The sequence below is a fragment of the Malaclemys terrapin genome, chromosome 3, assembly GCF_027887155.1.
Source record: "Malaclemys terrapin pileata isolate rMalTer1 chromosome 3, rMalTer1.hap1, whole genome shotgun sequence".
In the NCBI taxonomy this organism is placed as follows: domain Eukaryota; kingdom Metazoa; phylum Chordata; order Testudines; family Emydidae; genus Malaclemys; species Malaclemys terrapin.
The window spans coordinates 36930303-36951786 of record NC_071507.1 but is presented as its reverse complement, the minus strand read 5'-3'; the positions used below and the strand labels follow the sequence as shown (position 1 = coordinate 36951786).

Sequence of the window (21484 nt, the reverse complement as noted above, 5' to 3'; positions counted from 1 at the left end):
CTCAATAAAGGTTTTCTGATTTTTTTAAACAACATTATATTATGCTCTGGTGGGGAGAATGGTGGTTGTTTGTCTTTTGATTTTGCATTTTTGACGCATTTTGCCGAGAGGTTTATTCCTTTTTGCCTGTACTATATACTCATGGAGAAGATTACATTATCTCTCTTTAAATAAAACTGGAGCTCTGTGTCACAATAAGCTAGGCTCAGGACACAGAGGCATGTACATCTATCTGTATGCTGTCAGAGGGGTTGCATGTCCTGGCATTTCAACTTTGGATATGCTGCAGTCAGGCATCCAAATAAGTGGCCAAATAAGAGCCGGACTTTAGCACCCATAAATACAAGTTTTAGAGATATAAAACAATATTCACTGTGTTCCTGGTGTGTTCACAACAGGACTAATGAGATCACTAAAGTGTTGCAAAATGTTGCTGGAGTTAAGGCAAAAGTTATCTTCCCTTTCAGGCCATGGAAACAATACTACTGCAGTATCTGCCACTTCCCCTGAAAAGTTCTGGCCAGGGATCCACTAGCCACTCTCCTATCCATGCCATTCGCCACAGCCACTGTGACAACTACTGCGGTACACTACACATCAATGCATGAGGAGGAAGTGAAGTTCTCCTAGGTGGCTCTCCTCAATGTCTGGGACACCCTGCACCTCCTGCAAAGCAGAACCTTCCTGGGTCAACTGCTTTTGAGACCTTCCATGGCCCTTCTGAAGGCCTCAAGATATGCTCCTTACTAAAAATCCATTTCAAATGTAATAAGTTACCATGACATTTCAGGAGGTAAGAGTATACAATTTCCTTTTCTGCGAAGTCAGGAATCAGATCTAGCAGTGTCTTGATTTTCTGCCCCTAGGAAATTAAATACAAACAACAGAAACAGTGCTTACAATAAGTCTTAAAAAACAGGCCTATACTAACTTGGGCACTTATATTTCCATTATGGCTGAGTCTTTCAGATTAAATTTATAAGAGGACTGGACTATTCAATTTGACGGCTGATCTTCACATTTCTTTTCATTATTTCACATGCAACATGAAAAACCGGGGACAAAATATTAAAAATAGTTTCCCAAATCCATTATTAGGCTTTTCAAGTCAGTGGGACTGTTGCCAATGCCTTTGATGGAGCCGGGATTTCACTCCCCCATGTTCAAAAATGCAGAGCAACCATCAGCTCCCATTGGCCCTAGTACAAGAACAAGGGTCAATTCCCCCCCCCCCCTTTTTTTAAAATCAGGCCATTAATTAAGCTACCTAAATATGAATTTAAGAAACTAACTTTAGTTTCTAATTTTTGAAACTCTTGCCCTGCAAGTACAAAATAATGATACAAATTAAATAAAATCTATATCTAAAAACAAAGTAGTAATTTCTTTCCTCACTTTTTTTAATATGTGAAGGATTTCAAATTATGTAGAATCAGGGTGTAAGCAAGAACCTGCACACATACGCAAACCATGTATATATGTGCATAAAACTGATATGCCCTAATTTGAAATGTGCCCTCTAATGCAAACCTCATTATACAGTGATTGGCCTGGCTAACTGGTTTGTGATCTTACAATGCAGCTAACAAATAAGCTCAAATTTTCACATTGGAAAATATGTGCATGCTTACTGTAGTACAGAAAACAGACAGTTACACTGGACTGAGTAAGAGGAAGTTGCATAAAAATGTGTGAAGTTTGGACTCACTATTACATATTGAGAACAGAGGAATTGTTGAACTAAAAAGAAACAGAATTATAGTATTCTGTAAACACCCAGGCACATTTAGTATTCACAATAAAATAAATTGGGTTCCTGATGCGAGTTCTATAGATTAATGATGTACTCTGAAGTTAATGTTAAAACTGTTGATATTTTGGATGGGAAAAAGAAAAAGCAACGTCTGATCAAAGCTAGCTTTGAACACCATAGTAATTAACCTTGTTAGTATGCTTTGGCTCAACTTTCTTGCTGGGCTGACAAACCTTCTTGCGACACATTAATATACAAAGTGTTCTAAATTCCAAACTCATCCAAAAGTTGTTATCCAGGACTGATTAAATAAGAATGCTGATAATATATTTAATTACATTCATGCAAATATACCTGTCCTCTTTTTTGTGAAGTTTTAGCAATGAAAGCCAACAGAATTCCCTTTTGTTCAGCTATTCCACCGCACCTCTTTAAAAAAAAAAAGGAAAAATTAAAACAGCATAAGTGAGTGTAGCTTCTTGATAAACAAACCAGCTAAGGTGAACATTTCCCATTAAAAAGGTTCACAATAATACAGTAATATATCATTAGCTAGCAGTAAGGCCTAATAAAAGACCATTAATTAAAAAATACCCCCAAAATGAAAACAAGTGCATGCCATGCCAAGCTTTTGTAAATGCTGTCCTTGGCATGGTAAGTATGAAGTTTGTTTAAAAGAAAAGGGAGAAAAAATTAAATGCCTTAACATCCCACAGAAATGAGGCTTAGGTCTGCAAAAGAAAGGGGGGGTGGGGGGGAAAGAAACACTGTTCCTCTCCAATTATACTGCCAAGCATTCACAAGTGAGCTAGGGATCATAAGGTTAATTATACATTTAATAAGGTGTCAGGGAGATAACTGCTCGTTTCTTTATAAAAATTAAAACGTACAAAGCAAGTTCTCTTTAAAGTATAATTACCTACACTTATGCATACAAAAGGACTGATTTCAATCTCTCTATTTTATAAAAGGCTTTCATTGCAACAGACAGCCAGTGCTTGAGAGACAAAAGTTAAACTTAAAAAAAGTTTATGTGACAGACCAGATAAATCAAGTGTCTATCCCATCTTAGAAACTATAGTAAAATCAAATATGCAAGACAATATTTTAGTTTATGCTCATTGTAAGTGTCATTCTTATACGTTTTAAAATATACATTGCTTTTTATAACATTTAAATCATACTACAAATACTAAAATTCACAGTAGGAACAAAAACACTTTGGGACGGGTATATACACACATAAAATGAATTTATAATATAAACTGATATTTTAGACATGTATGAACAATAAATAATTCTCCACTGCATTAAGAATATACTATGTATATAATATTGTTTGACAAGTTCTTGAAGGTCCAGGTGAAAAGGTTATTATTTGACGCCTCATTCTATCAAGGAAAGGCAAACTGATGGAACGTTGAAATCCATATAGCCCAAGTGTTCTGTCAAATATTTGCTTTATGATGACAGTGTAAAAGCATTCTGTGGGGAAACTTACAATATTATTGCTACTGGTACTTGCCATCCTCACCTACTGTCACTCTGGGAACTCAGTTCTTTTAAGAGGAATAGAACATAGTATACAAAAGGAATATATTTGCATATCTTGCATATCCCCTTCACAGGCTAAGATATCAACACAAATATCTGTCTTTTTCAAATGTTTTATATTTTTTTAAAAAGGTGAGGAACACCTTCACTTGCAAAATGGTACATGTAAAAGTTACAATAAAAAGCTTCTCACATAATTTATGTTGTACCACCATAAAAACTACACTTTTTTAAAAGAGGTCAGTGACATCTTAAAGATCATGTTTAAAAATTATGTCCTCACATGTGTTACTAATATCATTTTAGATTATAATGAAAAGGATTCAACATTTATGCTGTTGGGGTTTTTTTGCACTTCATACAGTTTGGATAATGTAAAGAAGCTGGTCAATATCACTTCCTTCTTTCCAAATATTAGTGCACTACTTGAGCTACAGCATTGTATGGGAGTGTTTAAACAAAAATAGAAATGGTTTCCACTGACATTTCCCCTACCCCCAAAAAGAATTTTCTCTTTCACACACTAAATGTAAGGTCTAAACTACCTGATAATGTCCACATTTAACCTCCCCCCAACACCCTAAAACAATCAACATTTTGTGATACATCACCAAAAACCCAAGAAACTATTTCTAATATTATACAGGACAATAAACTCCAATTTTGCAGTAATAAGATTTTACACCTAAAGTACAGATGGAAGTATTTCCCATGACTTCTGAAAAATTCCAAAGAAAAAAAAAAATTTTTTTTTTAAATCCACACTCTCTTGCTGCATTTGCAATCCAGAGTGGGAACCTGTAAGTTAAACTAACAATTAATTTGTATTGTTCAATCCAAGAGAAATGCTAATAATTAAATAATGAAATGTAAAATGGATGTTTAAAATTCTTTCCATTTTCACTATCTAGGGTGTTATGATTAATATAAAAGTGAAGAAATAGGTTTGCTTATGATGTGATTTTTAAGCTGACCATGCAAATTTAAAATAATGCCCACATACCCAATATATCTGTGCAAACAATAAAGAAAATGATGCTTCCACAGTGTGTACTGTGAAAATAATGTTTAATCCTATAGCAACTATCACTGATGAAATTTCACTATCTTCATTCCTGTTAATAAAATAAACTGTTCCTGAATGTTAAAAAAAAAAAAAAAAAGAGCGAATGAATAAAGTGGAGGTTTTCCATCCTTTTTACTGTTTCAAGTACTTAGCAGCTGGTAAAAACCTAAGTGAATATAGTACTATTTACAATCAGAAATTGGTAACAGGCCTCAATTTGACACAGGGAGTCTACACAAATACAGCAATCTGCAGGATCACTGTGATTGTTTGACTGCCACCTGCTGGGAAGAGACTCCCTGTCGGAGCCTGTTTGTGTATACTACCAGTGGCAGCTCTTATCACCCACAGTTCTTTCTGCATTTGGCTCAGCTTTATATTTAGCACTGTTAAAATGGCATGAATACAGTTGTCTCATTTGCTGAAGATTGCTAATTTAACTGAGACTGTAGGCCACACCTGCATTTGTCATTTAATGCGTCTGTGACGCACAAGTGAATAGAAAGCAAATTCAGCTCTTAATAAACCTTGAATAAAGCATACAGAATATTTGAGTATTCAAGTGAGATACTGCACTTAAAAAGGAAACATTGCCCACTTTTTGTTTGCAAACTGTGTAGCTATAGAGATGCACGGTATTTAAAGTATTACAGAAATTAGAGAGATCAAAGGGAAATTGTTCTTTTGCTATATAACTGAGCATTCGTGCAGATCCACTTGCCTAGGACAGGAGTTCAAGTGAGATACGAGTTCTCCTTCCCTTGTTTCAAGGCATTTCACATTAGAGGAAAACAAACCATTATTCTTTTCCCACACTGGCACCCATAAAACTACTAGTCTATAATTTGGGACTATCTACCCAGGCCATGCTACTGCAATTCACATTGTAATTTAGGTGCACTAGCATCAGCACACTCCGTACACTGCACTCTAACACACACACACCGACATTTGATAATTTCTCAATTTACTTATGACAAGCTTGGAACACTACTATTCCTCTCCTGGTATATTATTACCTGTAGTAGAAATCTGGCATCATCCACTCTTCCTGCATCCACATACTGAAGGAAAAGATCTGTGGCAGGTTTGTAAACTCCAAATTGATTGATCAATCGCTCTGCCATGGCACTTACTGCAAGATGACAGGTATGTAAGGAATATATTTTGTTTTAAAAGTCACTTTTACAAACTTTACTGACATGATTTTTCTTGAATAAGGCAGGATTTTATATGCAATTATGTTTAATAACGTTTCTATTTAACCAGCATATTTAATTTCACTACAAATAACGTACGTTTTTCCAAAGCTGGTTCCAGTCTTTCCTCAATCACCTTTCTAAACACATAAGATATATTTGTCATTGGTGCATCAGGATTTTGTGTTCCAGAGATAAGCAAAGGCTCAATATATTCCACCGCCATATCAAGGTTATTGCTAAAAAGAAAAAAAAAAAAAGTGCATTGGCATAGTTTCTAACATTAAAAATACTCAAATTAAAAGAAGCAGGTACATGAATGTTTTATTTTTCTACATTAATATTACACACAGTAGCAATGTTAAAAGAACCTATGACTCAATTCATGCAGATACTGTAACAACACAAAGTGAAACAAATTTATGGCTGAATGGATAAAATCACCAGTAACAATTTTTTCTGGAGTGAACTTTGACCTGTACAATGCTAAAGTAACTCTGACATGTTTTGTTTTTTTATTATTTAAGTATTAAACAAAGATGACTGCTGGTTAGCTACTTAAAAAGGTTCTGCAAACCTAAAAGGTAAAAATAAAACATTAAGGGATGGTATTTGAATAATTAATGCAAAAAACTCAGAGTATTTTTTTATAATATTTAATTTAATATTTACCTAAATTTTTCATAGATGTCTTTCTGGATATGTAAAATGATATTGAATGTAATTTCTTTAGCAGCTTTGTCTATGGTCTGTTTTAACTTAGCAAGGAGTACACTGTAGCATGCTCTAATAAAATAACAGGCATAAGGTACAATATTCATAAAATGCCAAGTCTACATTTAATGTTCTAAAAGTTTAAATGACCATACTCTTGCCTCAATCCATTCTAAAAATAATTATAATAATAGTACTTAAAGGACTCCTTAATTTGAGCAAAACAAATGTTTGGTCAATTAGAAATACAGCACATTTCAGCATTTATAAGCCACTGAAAACACTTAGTTTGAAATCCATCTCACAAAAGCATATTTTCCGATCCATAATGGATATTTAAATATCCATAAAGGTCTGTTATTGCTGAATGCCACAACTTGCTAACTAATTTTTCTTGAAAAGGAAAGGACACAGGGTTTTTGCAATTGAAAAACTGAAGTCTTTGCATGTAGCCTGCTATGTTAACATGAAGTTAGTTGTGGTAAGAGAAAGAAAACTGATTACACTGTTTTATGCAGTAAGTACCTCTGTATAATCTGATCTAGCTAGTTCTCATAATAACTCCAATTTAGGATAAATACATGACAGGGTTTTGACACTCCTCCATGGATAAAACATGGAAATATAGTATAAAATCCTATTTAAGAGACTGATCCCACATGAGTTCCTATTTCTTATGCAAATAATCAATTCACATCACTTTAAATTAATTACTTGTGTACAAAAAGACTGCTCATAAACTTAAAGGTTTTGCAGGATTGGGTCCTTAAAGTAAGATTATTTTCAGCCATTAGATATCATACTAAGCTCACTATTGGAACAGGCCTGCTTGGCTCTCCCCACCCAATTTAAATCATCTTGCAGTTCCAAATACCTGAGTTGGATATTTTTTCTGGGCCTGAATGCCTGCAGCAATCATAGATATCTGCTATGTCTTACATATTTCTACAGCTCTCCTGCTGAATTAGGGACAGAGTTAGCTCTATCTGGTAAGAGTGGTTTGAAATAAAAAATACAAATAAATAAGAAAATAACAGAATGTGGGACTCCTGAGGACTATTTCCAACAGAAGTAGTTTGAGAAACTCAAAGTTTAAAAGAAAAAAAAAAAAAAGTCAAAGTCTATTCACAGGAAACTACTGAAGTTACATAAAGAGGATGAGTGAGCAAAGAACCAACATGAAAGTTAAAATAAAAATGCCAGACCATGGAGCTATCAATCTGAATCAAAGTATACGGATGACTTTAGGGGACACTTAACACAATGGGAATTGTGGTCATATAGTAGTATGACAAATAGATTTTTTTTAAACATTCTCTTCTTATAGCTTTTACGTTCATGAAAAATAGATTAGTAGCCACTCGGCAGGCAAGTTATTTAACTAATACCTTTGGAAAGTGCATACTCAACCTCTACATTTCATAACAACCTCTGGAATGGCTAGTAGTTTCAGTTCTCCAGTTAGAACTATAGGTGTCTGGTATCAGAGGGGTAGCCGTGTTAGTCTGAATCTGTAAAAAGCAACAGAGGGTCCTGTGGCACCTTTGAGACTAACAGAAGTATTGGGAGCATAAGCTTTCGTGGGTAAGAACCTCACTTCTTCTTGCATCTGAAGAAGTGAGGTTCTTACCCACGAAAGCTTATGCTCCCAGTACTTCTGTTAGTCTCAAAGGTGCCACAGGACCCTCTGTTGCTTTTTATAGGTGTCTGGTAAGCTTTCAAGTCCTATATTTGCGCACACACTACACCTAACTCTGGCAAAACAGTAACTGATTAAGTCCCTAATTTTCAGCATTCAGACTTCAATAAACTTTGCATCAGGCCTTAAATGAGCACTAGAATATGCACAACAGTTGAGGACAGGCAGTATTACAATCAGCTGAAGCTATAGGGTGAATTTAGGTAGGCAGGGTTTGGTAAGTACATAGATTTTTACATCATTATGTCACTCAAAGTTCTCCCAACTAGTAGTTGCAAGTCAGCCCCTATGTTTCATTAAATGATCTCCAGGCTCCACTGTGCACGTAAAAGAAACCTGAACAGCAGCCAACTTGGCCAGAAATCTAGTATCCATTCAATCTTAATGAAGGAAAACAACTGAAGTAAGGCGCAACAGTGCACTTTTCCCTCCTTATACAAAAAGAGCCATACCAATCTTGCAAGTACTTACTTCTTGATGTGAGCCAATACAGTGTTATTGACAAAAAGCATGCGAGATAAACCAGTTGGGGCCGCCAGGTTTTCTACCATCTTCTCAACTGTGCATATGCTCTCCAGATCACCTTTCATAGCCAGAGCCTGAATGAGCCGAGTCACAGCTACTGGTAGAGGCACCAGGTCCCTTTCAAGGACTGTTTTTAGAGTAGATATAGCATCTAGTCAGGATGAAAAGGGAGAAAGAAAATTAAGATTTTAGTTCAGAAGCAGACCTTATTATTAGCCTTACTTGTTCTATTTTAAAAAACCAAACAAATATACACAAAAGTAGCCCTAAAACAGCTGCAATTAAATAAAATATTAAACAAGTATCTAAATGAAGGTCTCAGCAGGGTTTTTTCATGTTTAACAATTAGGCACAGGAAGATAAAATCCTCCAAACCTTGTTTGCTGGAAAACCTTGATAGGATTCCTAAACAATATTTTTGACACATCACACCCAAGGAAAGCAGCCATATTATGAATGTTTTCCCCTTATACTCCTCACTGAAGCCTGGAAGTTTTTAACTTATTGTTCTAAAACAGATTGTAACCCAGTTTTCCTTGTTATGAAGCCTTTGCCATTGGAGATATTGGATACCCTAGCAAAGATATTTTGTTTAAAATAAAGTGCATCAAATGAGTAAAATCGCTGGAATCCAGAAATCACACTAATTTTCTTTTCAATAGGCTTTAGAAAAAATACAATATTGGATAAAACTACATGGTATGAATTTACACCCAAGTTTTTATACTGATATACATCAGTTATTTGTGGAAATTGAAGAGCAATCTTGCCAACCTATAAAGCAATAAAACCACATTAACATGCTTCAATATCAATCCTCTTCTGACACTAATTTAAAACAACAAAAACAAAAAAAATCTCTCTCCACTAAACATTCCTCTAAACTATGATTGTTCTCAATTTACATTATACACAAGCAAGCATAAAAAGAAAGACATACCCCTCTTGTAAAAACCTCTCACTGCTTACCATCACAGGTAGGATTAATCAAAGGTAATAATTATAATACCAAAGGATGACACTTCTAACATAACACATACACATTCTTGAACGCTGTAGCGTTAACATTTAGGTTCTCTATATAGCAGGGATCGGCAACCTTTAGCACCCTGGCGGGCTGGGCCGGTTTGTTTACCTGCCATGTCAGCAGGTTCGGCCGATCGCGGCTCCCACTGGCCACAGTTCGCCATCCCAGGCCAATGGGGGCTATAGGAAGCGGCGCGGGCCGAGGGATGTACTGGCTGCCACTTCCCACCGCCCCCATTGGCCTGGAGCAGCAAACTGCAGCCAGTGGGAGCCACAATTGGCCGAACCTGCGGACGCGGCAGGTAATCAAACTGGTCCGGCCCGCCAGGGTGCTTACCCTGGTGGGCTGCGTGCCAAAGGTTGCCAATCCCTGCTATACAGGTACAGGCTGCCATTCCACAATCCAAACATTTTTTATAGAAGGACAAGAAAATACTGTACAGTATGCCTAATACCCACAGGAAACTCCCAACCCTGGTTTAATTTTCCATCTTGTTTTGACAGTCTTAAGCAAAGACATGCGGGACAAGATTCCAATAACCTGAAAACTAAAGTGAATTACCCGCCACTTTCAAATTTTCCTCCCTATCCCATGTGTTGCCTGTTAGCAGTTCAGATGTTGCTCGATTGGCCTTCTCAGGAACAGGACACTATAGGAAGAATCTTATACAACATTACACAAACCCAGCAACATTGCAAAAAACTACTAAAGGCAACAACAAACGCATTCGGTAGGTCCTTCTTAGTACTACACACCTATTAAAATTCTTACTATTCCTAATGTGAATTTACATTTTTAGAATGTTTGTCATAAACCAATGTTTACCTTCATGTCTGACCATGTTTTTCTCTACAGCCTGCAATCCCAAAACAAAGCTCTAAAACTTTTTATCCAATACAAATTGGTTCTTACTAAAAATTTGTGATACATCTTTTAAGAAGGGTTAAGCTCTCCAAAGAATAAAAATCTTTTTATGCAGCACAACAAGTGTACATGGCATGTCATACAGAAAGGTATGACTGGCTGGAAAGAGATACTTGGAACAAAGTTTACAACAGTGAAAAAAATCACAATACGCTTACTGTTACTCACGCAACTTATTAGCTTCTTTTAGTCTTTTTTTTAATTACTTAGTATATTTAAATTTGGGGGAAGCATCCAGGAAGCAGGGCAAAGTGGAAGTCAGAAGCAGGACTGTAGGGGAGGGGGCAAAAATAGAAAGAAGCCTTTGCATTTTGGGGATGATCTGTGAAACATTTTTCAGGCACACCTATACTAAATGATAACTATGATGGAAAGCTTATCAGTTTACTATTTCAAGGCCTTCTCTGCAGGGAAAGGGGTAGAAACCATTTTTGTTGCTGTTGATGGAAGCTGTAATTCTTTATAGTTATAGGTTACCAAAATCAGGGCAAAGGAAGAAGATCTACGGCTATGGTTTCAGTGACTGAAAGCAGTGAGTTTTGAAAGACAGAAATTGTATAATGGACAAGACCAGGGAGGATATTCCAAGCATAATGGGAGTCATTCCAGGAAACAAATGCAGATCTCAAGGGAGTAGCAAAGAGAGTGAGAGGCATGCAAGGAGGAGGTATTTTTTTCAGCACATGTCAGACAGAATTGAGGTGGTGCAATGAGAGAATCTGGAATGACCAGGGTAAGAAGTTACAATAGTCAAACCAAGAAGTGACCAGAGTATTGGCCAAGGATTCAGTAGTGGGTTATGAGGAAAGAAAGAATCGGGTGACAGTATTAAAGAAAGAACTTGCAAAATGTAGCAACATGCTGGACTGAGGACAAAGCAGAAGGGAGAGAGAAATCAAATACGACAGGTTGCAGGCCTGTGTGACTGCAAAAATAGAGGACTGTCAACAGTAAGAGATGAATTGGAGATGGGGAAGAAAAGGAGTTCCATTTCACTATGCTGAGTCGGAGTTGGTGTTAGGGTCCTTGCATGCACATGTCAGGAGGAAAATAACCAAGGAATTTGAAAGCAAACATGTTTGTTTACTGGCAACAGAAAACACAGTGAAATGATGCATCTCACTTATTGCAGAAGCATTTGAACACAGGCAATGCTACACACATATATGGTACAACATCAGAGCACAGTGAAGTGAATTAATTTAAGGATGATATGGCAAATCTGAATTTCCTTGCTTTTGTCAGATTAAAGTCAAACTGTTCCCCATTTTGATCTTTTTGTTTACATTTAGTTGCTCTTGTGTTTTAGAGTAATATTGGAAATATATTAATAGGAAAATATTTATGCTGTATAGGCAATTGCACTGACTCAATACCCTGTCTGTGCAGGGTTTTCCAGTACCAAATAAAGCAGTTTAGTAGAAGAGCTTGGCAACCAAGTAAATAAAACGTTGATAAAAATTTTAATGTGAGAATGTACACACACATTCGTAGGAACAGATTTTTCAAAAGTGCTCAGAGAAAAATTGGAAGCTCTAACTTTACTAGCGTTGTTCAGTCCTGATGCATCACTCACTTTCCATTATTCCCAATACCACCAAAACAAAGACACAGAACTGCAAAACAAATGATCCTGAAGAGCTGAAAGTCACATAACAGTTTTCCACCATCTTGTCCCACACATGTGCTTCCCTCAGCCATCATTTCTGTTATATTATAATATTAAATTAAAAAGGAAAGAAAAGTACAATGTATATTTCAATACTATTGGTATTGTGAACTATTAAAAAGTATTAAATTAGTTTTTTAAATCAATATTATAATCATTTAGTTCACAATCATGTACATTTAACACTCAATTTAACTCATCTGATATCTCACACAACCAACACAATATGAAAGAAGCAACTGCTGGGAATTGTTTCAGATGCTCTAAAGTATGTTAATTTCTAAAGCAAAATGATTTGTGCTGTGAATTTTAACGCACTTGAAAGCCTGTACTTTCTCTCGTTCTGGAGCACAAATTTTGCATGTCTGAAGAGCTGTGATTCATCTTAAGAAAACCCATCTTGTGTTAAATGGAATGGAAACTGGACTAAGTGGTCAAATGACAAGTACATTCATATTCAAGCTGTATTATAAATGCATGTACAGTAATTTACGTCTCTCAGCTACCACAAAAGGCTCTTGATAAGCAGGTAATTTGCTAAATGGACTCCTTTATCCAAGTATTCGAAGGGCGTTACAAGAAAAATCTGCAGCGGCATTAATGTGACGTAAAGGTCAAGCATTGTGACATACCTTTCAAATAATCCCGCCTAACTTGCGTTAAGATGAGGCGGCTGCTGGCAGCAGCGTTCAGTGTGAAGCCCTTGATGTGGGTCTCAGCGCTAAAAGAAGCAGACATTTAGAAAGGAATTACTGACATGCTTCTGATATGATAATAAATGGTTGAGCACCAAGGTGAAATTATAAAAACTACTGTTCGTATGTTAAAAATATTGCTGCAAAATATCGACCTGGAGACAGCTTTTGTGTTATCCTGTCAATGGTTATAGAAGGATAATTTTTTTTTGCATTCTGACAGATGACAAAGTTGGAAACGAGCAACAAAAGAAACAAAGTACAAGATTTTTTTTTAAACAATCGGTTCAGATTCTTGAATGCTGACATATTAGATGACTAAAATAACTGCATGCCCTGCATTGTTCTGTTGTATCCTAAGCAGGATACTTTTTCTTCTTTTTTTAAGTCACCATAATTATAAAATGTAAAACTATTCTTTCAGCAATAAAAATGAAACATTTATTTTCAGCACTGTATATTTTAAATATAAACTAAAGCATATTATGAACTAAAACCATATTATTTGGTTGATTAATTTTCAAATTTCTGTCATCTAGATGTATACAGTTTTAAAAACTGAACATACTTCATTTGCTGCCTTTGCCATGTTAAAATTAAATTTCATTTATCAATTCTGTGTCCCTTGCAATGCAAAAAAGTCACACATCTACAGCAGAGAGAACTTTGCTTTAATAATACTGCTTTTAAGAAATGAACATGTATGCTTTTAATGCAGACTAACCAGCAATTACATCTATTTTATACTTGCAAAATGCCTCTATTTCTAATGAAATTTAGGCACATTTTTAATACATAAGGATAACTTTACAAAGGTTCATTTCTAGATTACAAAATCTCCCCACACAAAAAAGGGGCATTGCCATTTGCCATATCAGCAATCAAGATAAACCTCACTGATCATCTTGTGGCAAACAACTGAGCAGCCTACCTACTTGAATTTATGAGCTGAGCGGATTGGGAGGTAAGCAGGGTCATTGCTAAATTATTCTCATCAATCCCAAGAAAATCCTTCATAGAGTACACAATATGACTATCCTCTCAGTCACTTTCAGCCTCTAGAGCTCACAAATGCAGTCACTGGACTCAGGATTTTCTTACTCTCCCAACCAATCCTCTTAATCCCTGCCTAAGCACCCATTGCTCAGTTCCGGTTTTTTCCCTTTGTCCCATCTGTCAAAGCCCTTAAGTCAACAATTCATGCATGAGACTGTAAATTACATATAACAAAGGATTTACTTTCTCCAATCTTCCAATCTTTAGTGTGATTAAATAGATGTTAGCCACTATTACAGAACTAATCCCTCATTCCAATACTACTAAACTTCTATTTTAAAACTCTTGAACTAAGTGCAATAAACATACCTAAAATTCATTAGAATCAGAAGGCAGCAGCACTTTGGTCTGACCAAGATATCAGAAAACTCCTGGACTTTTCCAGAGTCTCAGCTGGAAAGCTGCTTCCCTCCACCATCATCTCAATTCAACATTAGTTCTTTCCAGGCCCGAGACCAAGATATTAATTTTAAAAATAAACTAGTCTTTTTAGGTTAAAAAAATGCTTGTTATGGTACTTATACTATTGCTAACACAAACACTATAAGATTCTCTAAATATTATTTAAATTTGGCTTCAAACAGAGAACAAAAGAAAAATATGTAAGGCTACACAAGTGAAACTACCTTTCATATCTTTTACTATAAATATTAGGAGAGATGTAAATTTCAGGCCACTGCACATATTTAGGCTTCTAGAAGTAATCTCTCAGACAATGAGGTTGGTAAGATTGACTCCTATGTAGCACAAAGTTTCCAGAATACAGAAATTTGTCAAGCATGAACAAATTTACTTGTTCTAAATTGTTCACACCACAGATACTCTTTCGATTCCATTCACTACTCCAATACACTATCTAAGCATTTTTAGAAGAAAGTTTGCTTCCATAAAATTGTCTTTGAAGTCTGAGTACTTATAATTTTATTCGTTTGTTATTGAAAAACCCATGTACTGCCAAATAAAGTCATGAGTACTGATGGTATCAAGTGTACTCTCTATTATCTTGTAAAGAAAAACCAGCAAGAGTTAACCAGCATGCGTTTATTAGAGTGCCATCATGTGATATTTCTGAAATGTATGCTTTTCTGAACTGCCCTGCCAAACAATGTAGTTTTTATTATTTTAGGTTTAGATGACTGACCAATAAGAATGGAGCTTCTGGCTAGATCCTACTCCCATTTTCCCTAAAGCCAAGAAGTTTTTAAGAAGGTACAATCATGAAAATTATTTTATTTGGGAGCAATATAGTATATTTTCACAAAACACTAGAAACTAAGTGACATTGCGAGCTGGTCTATACTTTTAGTCACTAGAGTGCCTAAGCCACTTTTGAAAATGGGATTTAGGTGCTTTAATATTTTACCCTATTTCAGCATACTAGTCACTGGCATATTACCCTGGGACAAGTTTTACAGGCAGCAGCCAAAACACATGGTACAACCACATGATTCATTAAAGTTAAACCCAATCCAACCAAACTCAATCCCAAGCATTTTACTAATACACACTATAGAAAGACATATTACAACTTGATTCATTAATGTCATATTCCTGGACCAGCTAGCCTTGAAAGGTGAATAATATATTAATACCGAGCACAGGTCTTTAGATTTGATTTATGAAAGACCAATGCATTACACACTATATCATCATGTTTCCATTTGGGGCCCACTTTTTGTTAGGAAGATGGGACTTTACCTTAAAGGAATGCTCACGATAATTTTCATGCAAGGTTATGAGTGCAGTTTTAGAACAGAGCCACAGGTTTAAAAAACAAAAAACAAAAACTTACATGTTTTTCACTTTGATGGCTTCCTCAAGACAACCCTCAGACAGCAATCCTTGTATAAGAGTGGAATAGGGAAAGAGAGGAAACATAATATCCTTCTTTTGTGCTTCCAGTAAAATATTGTATGCCTCTACAAAGAGAATAAAAAAAAAAAAAACAATTGAGATGTCACTTTACATTGAAGTGGCATATAAAGAGCATTCACATCTCTTTTTATTTAAAAAGTCTGCATCTTAAACATAAATCTATTCTTCCTTTTCTTAAATCTTTTAGTCTAAAGCTATATTTTAGAAAATTGTTGGTTTGCCCAGGTTTCAAAAGTTGTAGGGTTTTTAAAATGTATGTGTGTGTGTGTGTGTATATATATATATATATTAAAAAAAATGTTGTTTCTTCTAAAATCCAGGTAAGTTACATTTTTCCCACCCTCAAAAAAAACCAAACACTGAGTCAAATAAGCTAACTCCAAAGAAGTGTTTGGAATTCCCTTCATTTAAAATAAAAACCACCACCATACATCTGTTCATGAGAAAAGGAGAACTAATGATTTTTGAAGCAACACCTAATTCTGGGGTAGATGGTTACAATGTTTGGCGCATCATCACAACAGCATTCAGCAAATATAGGCAGTGATTCCAGTATTGGGAGAGCAAACTGTTTGGTTACGACAAGATTTATATAAAAACATACAATTTACAAATATACAGATATTTAACAAGTAAACTAAGCTGCATTTGTTTGACTGATTAGCAGTTTTATTTCACACATTCACAATAACTGTCAGTGTATGAAAAGACGTTACCAAAAAAAAAAAAAGGAGGGGGGGGGGGGATTGGAGATAACCACACTTTTCAATCATTTACTTTTTGAAACAAGATTATGCAGCTGTAAACATCTGGCTCATACCTTTGGCGCGAAGGGGAAAATAATCTGTATTTGAATTTTAACTTCAAAGGAAATACAGTATGAACAAATGAAACTTCAGGGCACACCTTGACAAATTTTCAGCACACATTCTCAAGCCTGCAAGTGTTACTGTCCCATCTTGTCTGAACCATGGGATGGCTTGAGTTTAAGGGCATGTCTAACTCGCAAAAGCTGTGCATGGGCTAGCCTATCCAAGCTACCTTGAATCTAGTCAGTGGGGGTAACAACAGGCTTCAGAATGAGCTAGAAAGCAGAATGTGTGTCCAAGGCCTATGCTGGGCTTGTACTATCTACGCTGAAGCTGTACTGTACTTCACTGCTATTGTTACCTCTGCTAGTTGGATTCAGGCTAGCTCAGGTAGGCTGGCCTGTGCACAATTTTTGCTGTGTAGACATACTCTAAGAGTATATATTGGGACTTTTAACAAAATGTATTCATATAAGCATGAATGTGTGTCTATTTAAACAGGTATGCACAAATTGTGAATGTGTAGTATATTGTAAGAATATTGCCATATAGTTATCTAATATCCATACACAGACACTTTACATAGCACGTGTATATGAACACAGATATAAAAGAACCACCTATGGCAAAAATTAACAGTCACTGTGTGCGCTGTTCTGACATAAGTCTGAAATTACAATTCTTAATTATATCACCACTCTCTGGATCAATACTCAAACAACAGGACAGGGGAAAAAATAGTCAAATAGCATGTGATAGGATTTTAAAATAATCTAACTGGCCAGACTTCCTGTCACGATTTACCCATCTTGCCCACTTATGTGCCAAACAAAATTTAATTGCTAGCATTTACAGAAGGTGTTCACTTCACTGAAAAGTTTGTGGACATTTTTTTCCCCCAATAAAGTTTTTCAACTGTGAAAGTGACTATATCACCACTAGACCAGTAAATATTATTCCATGAAATAAGGTTGCTTATTTATGATAATGAAGAATCATTCAATACACAAGTGCAACAAACTCTGACTAGCATCTGAAAACACTTACGAGCACATTCTTGCATTGAGCAGCTCTGGCACACACCAGAAGAGGGTATCTACTTTTCCTCTGCCCTACATCAAGTACAATGATTGTGTTTACAGTACAGTTGCTAACTATAAATGTCTGTCACTGTAATGAAAACAAAATGTTTAACTGTTTTTCCCTATGCTATTCGATTTAAGGCAAAATAAATTCAAACTCCTTCATTCAACCAACTGGCACTGCAGGTGGGTTTTTGCATAGTAAAGTTCTGAACAGGAAACTACTAAAAGAATGCTCCCCACTTTCCCAAGATTTCTATGTCAAATCATAATTGCAAACCACTCACTCCTGGATCTATTTTCCTCATCACAAAAATTAAGGTTTGTCAAGAGGAGTTTTAAAGGTTAATCATGTCAGCAAACAAACAACGTACAAATTATTCAAATACCAAACAAGAATTTAAAGTGAGCAGAGTAAAAATAAAGTTTAATCTCTTTTTCTTCAATCTTAATTATTTCAAGAATTTGATGTAAATTGCTTTTATTGTCAAATTCAAACCTTTTCAATGAGATGTTAGATGCACCATAAGATCTTTTGTTGCCTAAAGTGGTTGCCAAGAGGTATTAAATGTACATGAAATAGATTATGGATAAACTCCTGGCCCCATTGAAGTAGAGTTGTCATGTGTCCGGTTTTCAACCAGAATGCCAGGTCGAAAAGGGACCCTAGTGGCTCCACTCAGCACTGCTGACCAGGCCGTTAAAAGTCCGGTCGGCAGTGTAGCGGGGCTAAGGCAGGCTTTCTGTCTGCCATGGCTCCGCGCGGCTCCCAGAAGCAGCAGAATGTCCCTCCTCTGGCTCCTAAGCATGGGGCAGTCAGGGGCCTCCGGCACGGTGCCTTCGCTGCAAGTGAAGGCTCTGCAACTCCCATTAGCCGAGAACTGCGGACCTTGCAATGCTGTGGGGCCGCCTGGCCGCGCAGGAGCTGGAGGGGGGACATGCTGCTGCTTCCAGGAGCTGCTTGAGGTAAGCACTGCCCGGAGCTTGCACCCCTGCCCCACTCTTCTGCCCCAATCCTCCAGTAGGGAGGGAGGTCTCATGTCTAGCCCTTCCATCCCGCCACAGGACTGAAGCCCTGAGCCCTGTCTAGTACATCCCGGCTTTCCAACTTCTGAAGGTTATCATATGCAGCTTGGAGGGTTAGTAAGTTTGGCAATCTCTGCTATAATATTTCATTTTTTCCCTCCTAAATGGCAAAATATTTCATAACTGCCCCCACTGCTTACCTTTTGAAAATAAACTGGCATTATCTTACATCAACTCCACTTGAGTTGTATGTCTGAAGCTGACTAAAGGGTTCTCAAATGGAGACCATATCCCCAAACAGGGATTATTAATTTACTATTTCTCAAATTGCCATCTTTTTGTGAGACGCTGTACTCAAATATATTAGCATTCAAAAGAGTTTCTGGCATAAAAATCATATCATGTTGTATTACCACTTTAAGCAGAGAGAGCTGTTAGAAATGTGACAACTTGCCAACATAAAATCTCAATTCTCACAACACAGTCACATTTGGTTCAGCAATTTCCACTGCTTGGACACATGCACACACTACCCAAAAGGCCAACTTATAACAATGCAGAATCAAGTCAGTAAGATGAATATATTGTTTTTCATAAATAAAAAACCTCAAAGAACGGACTTTTAAAACAGCACCCTGCCAAGGAATTAATCTAAATTATATAATTAATATTCTAAACTGATTAAGTTCACTTTCTTCTAATAAAAAAGTTGCATTGATACAAAATTTTTTACAATATCCTATTGTATTCATATCAAAATTACACTACATTGTTTACATAAAGTTGACAAGTTAATTTCTATAGGATTTTAAACACATGCACGCAGCACATTTCACAGTATTTTCAGCAAAATATTTTCCTACAAAATTTTCATTCTTAATATCTGGTAGGTCTGGATCATCTACCAGTTGATCAGAATGTAACTGTAGGATGTGCAATAGCAATCTATCAGTAAATTTAATCTCAAGGTGTCAGGGATATCAGTAATAAATTGGTGCAGTTTTTTGTTTATTTTAACTTTAAATCTTAGAAATTACTCAGGAAATTACTTTGGTATTCAAGCCATATTCATAAATAGGTGTAAAATTTTTATAATTTTGTTTTCCTCCCCTCTTCAATCCTATTGTTTATGATATTCAAGGACATTAAATCAATATTACCTAGTCCTCAACACTTTCCAAAGAAAAATTAATTAGTTCCGTTTTCAGAACCTGATCCTTCTAAGGTACATCCATTTTCAAGCCTGCCTTTTGATCCCCCAAATTTACGGGTATGAAAATTAACATTCTGAAGAAGCTCTTAAATATGGCATAATATAGAGATTACCATTAAAGTGATATGTATACAAAATATGAGTGTGCATATACTATATGTGATATATGCTTTCATATGCATACACAGTACATGCAGACTTATGCATAACCCCTCAATCAGGGCTCCAGGAGTTTGATGGTGTTTTAACACCAGTTTCTCCAGTAACAGCAAAACAATTCTGTGACAGATTATAGTGTATGCTGTCTCAGCTCTGAGGCCTGGGCAACACTAGGAGGTTATGTCGAATTTAGCAGCGTTAACTCGAATTAACCCTGCACCCGTCCACACAACGAAGCTATTTATTTCGACATAGAAGTCTCTTTACATCGATTTCTGTACTCCTCCCCGACGAGGGGAGTAGCGCTAAATTCGACATGGCCATGTCGAATTAGGGTAGGTGTGGATGGAATTCGACGCTAATAGCTCCGGGAGCTGTCTATTGGCAGCACCAATACTGGAAAGAAGGAAGTATAAGGTCAGTTGGGGGGGGAGGGAAGGGAGAGAGAACCCTCCACGGGACTAGGAATTTCCATCCCTGCAGATCATTACGATAAGGAGACTGCTCCTTTGGCTCTCTCTCGTGTCAGGTACTTCTGTAGAAGGGTACAATTTACCCTTAAGACAGTACTCTATAGAAGGAAGAGGGCGAAGCATTGTTTTTCTTAAATGCTATGACATATCACTACTAATATATGGGGATAGGAGGGAGAAATCTGTGTCTCCCTCGTCTTACTCTCACTCCAGCTAACAAAGTCTTATTTTCATCTAAGGAGAGAGCTCTTTTACATGAAAAGAGGAAATATGTTTCTCCCCAGCATACTGAAAAATCTTTTTCAAAATGTTAAGGGAAAGTCAGAGAAAAAATATCAGGGATTACACAAAAAGACATTTCTCTAGGAGTAAGGTTAAAATGCATCCTGAAATTATTTAAGCAAACATTTTCATCTTGCCAGCATCTTTAAAAATTGTCTATGAATCTTCATTACTGGCTCTATCTTCTGCTTTGATGGAGGTAATTTCTGTTTTAACATTCTGCTTTAAAAAAAAGATACAAATTTAATAATATTTTAGAAGCGCTTTCTAACTAACTTCTGGACCACTCTGAGGCCCAGTGATAGCCTTTTATGTTTGTGATGTGGCAGACTGAGGTTTGATTCCTACCTTAAGTGCCTGATCCTGCAAAGCAACAAGCACCGTGGGGGAATGCTAAATTTAGAAGCTTTACGTAAATACAAAAAATAATAATGATGACAACGATGCGTTCCAGGTAGCGAGTGCTGTAGAAGAAATTCCCTCAGAACTAGGGAAGTGGAAGGTATTGGACTGGAGTGTAAATGACCACTCGTCATGCTTTATAACAAAAATGCACATCCATTCTCAGTTGCACCGATAAAACTAAAATTCATTGTTGGATACAGATAAGAAGAGTGCTCAGCCTCAGATTAACTAAAATGCCACAAAACTGAATATATATGGTCTACCTTTAAAGTAAGAGAG

General features: G+C 36.3%; 1 protein-coding gene across 1 annotated transcript in view; it reads right to left on the bottom strand.

Annotated features, from left to right (window-relative positions):
• LRPPRC (leucine rich pentatricopeptide repeat containing) overlaps positions 1-21484 on the bottom strand; it is a 171348-nt gene that overhangs the window by 6640 nt on the left and 143224 nt on the right. Inside the window, exons 30-36 of the mRNA XM_054021384.1 lie at positions 15674-15800; positions 12763-12851; positions 8457-8661; positions 5672-5811; positions 5393-5508; positions 2108-2182; positions 778-862 (exon numbers count right to left, since the gene is read on the bottom strand). Coding sequence (XP_053877359.1) covers positions 778-862; positions 2108-2182; positions 5393-5508; positions 5672-5811; positions 8457-8661; positions 12763-12851; positions 15674-15800 — 837 coding nt within the window. The remainder of the gene's footprint in view (positions 1-777; positions 863-2107; positions 2183-5392; positions 5509-5671; positions 5812-8456; positions 8662-12762; positions 12852-15673; positions 15801-21484) is intronic.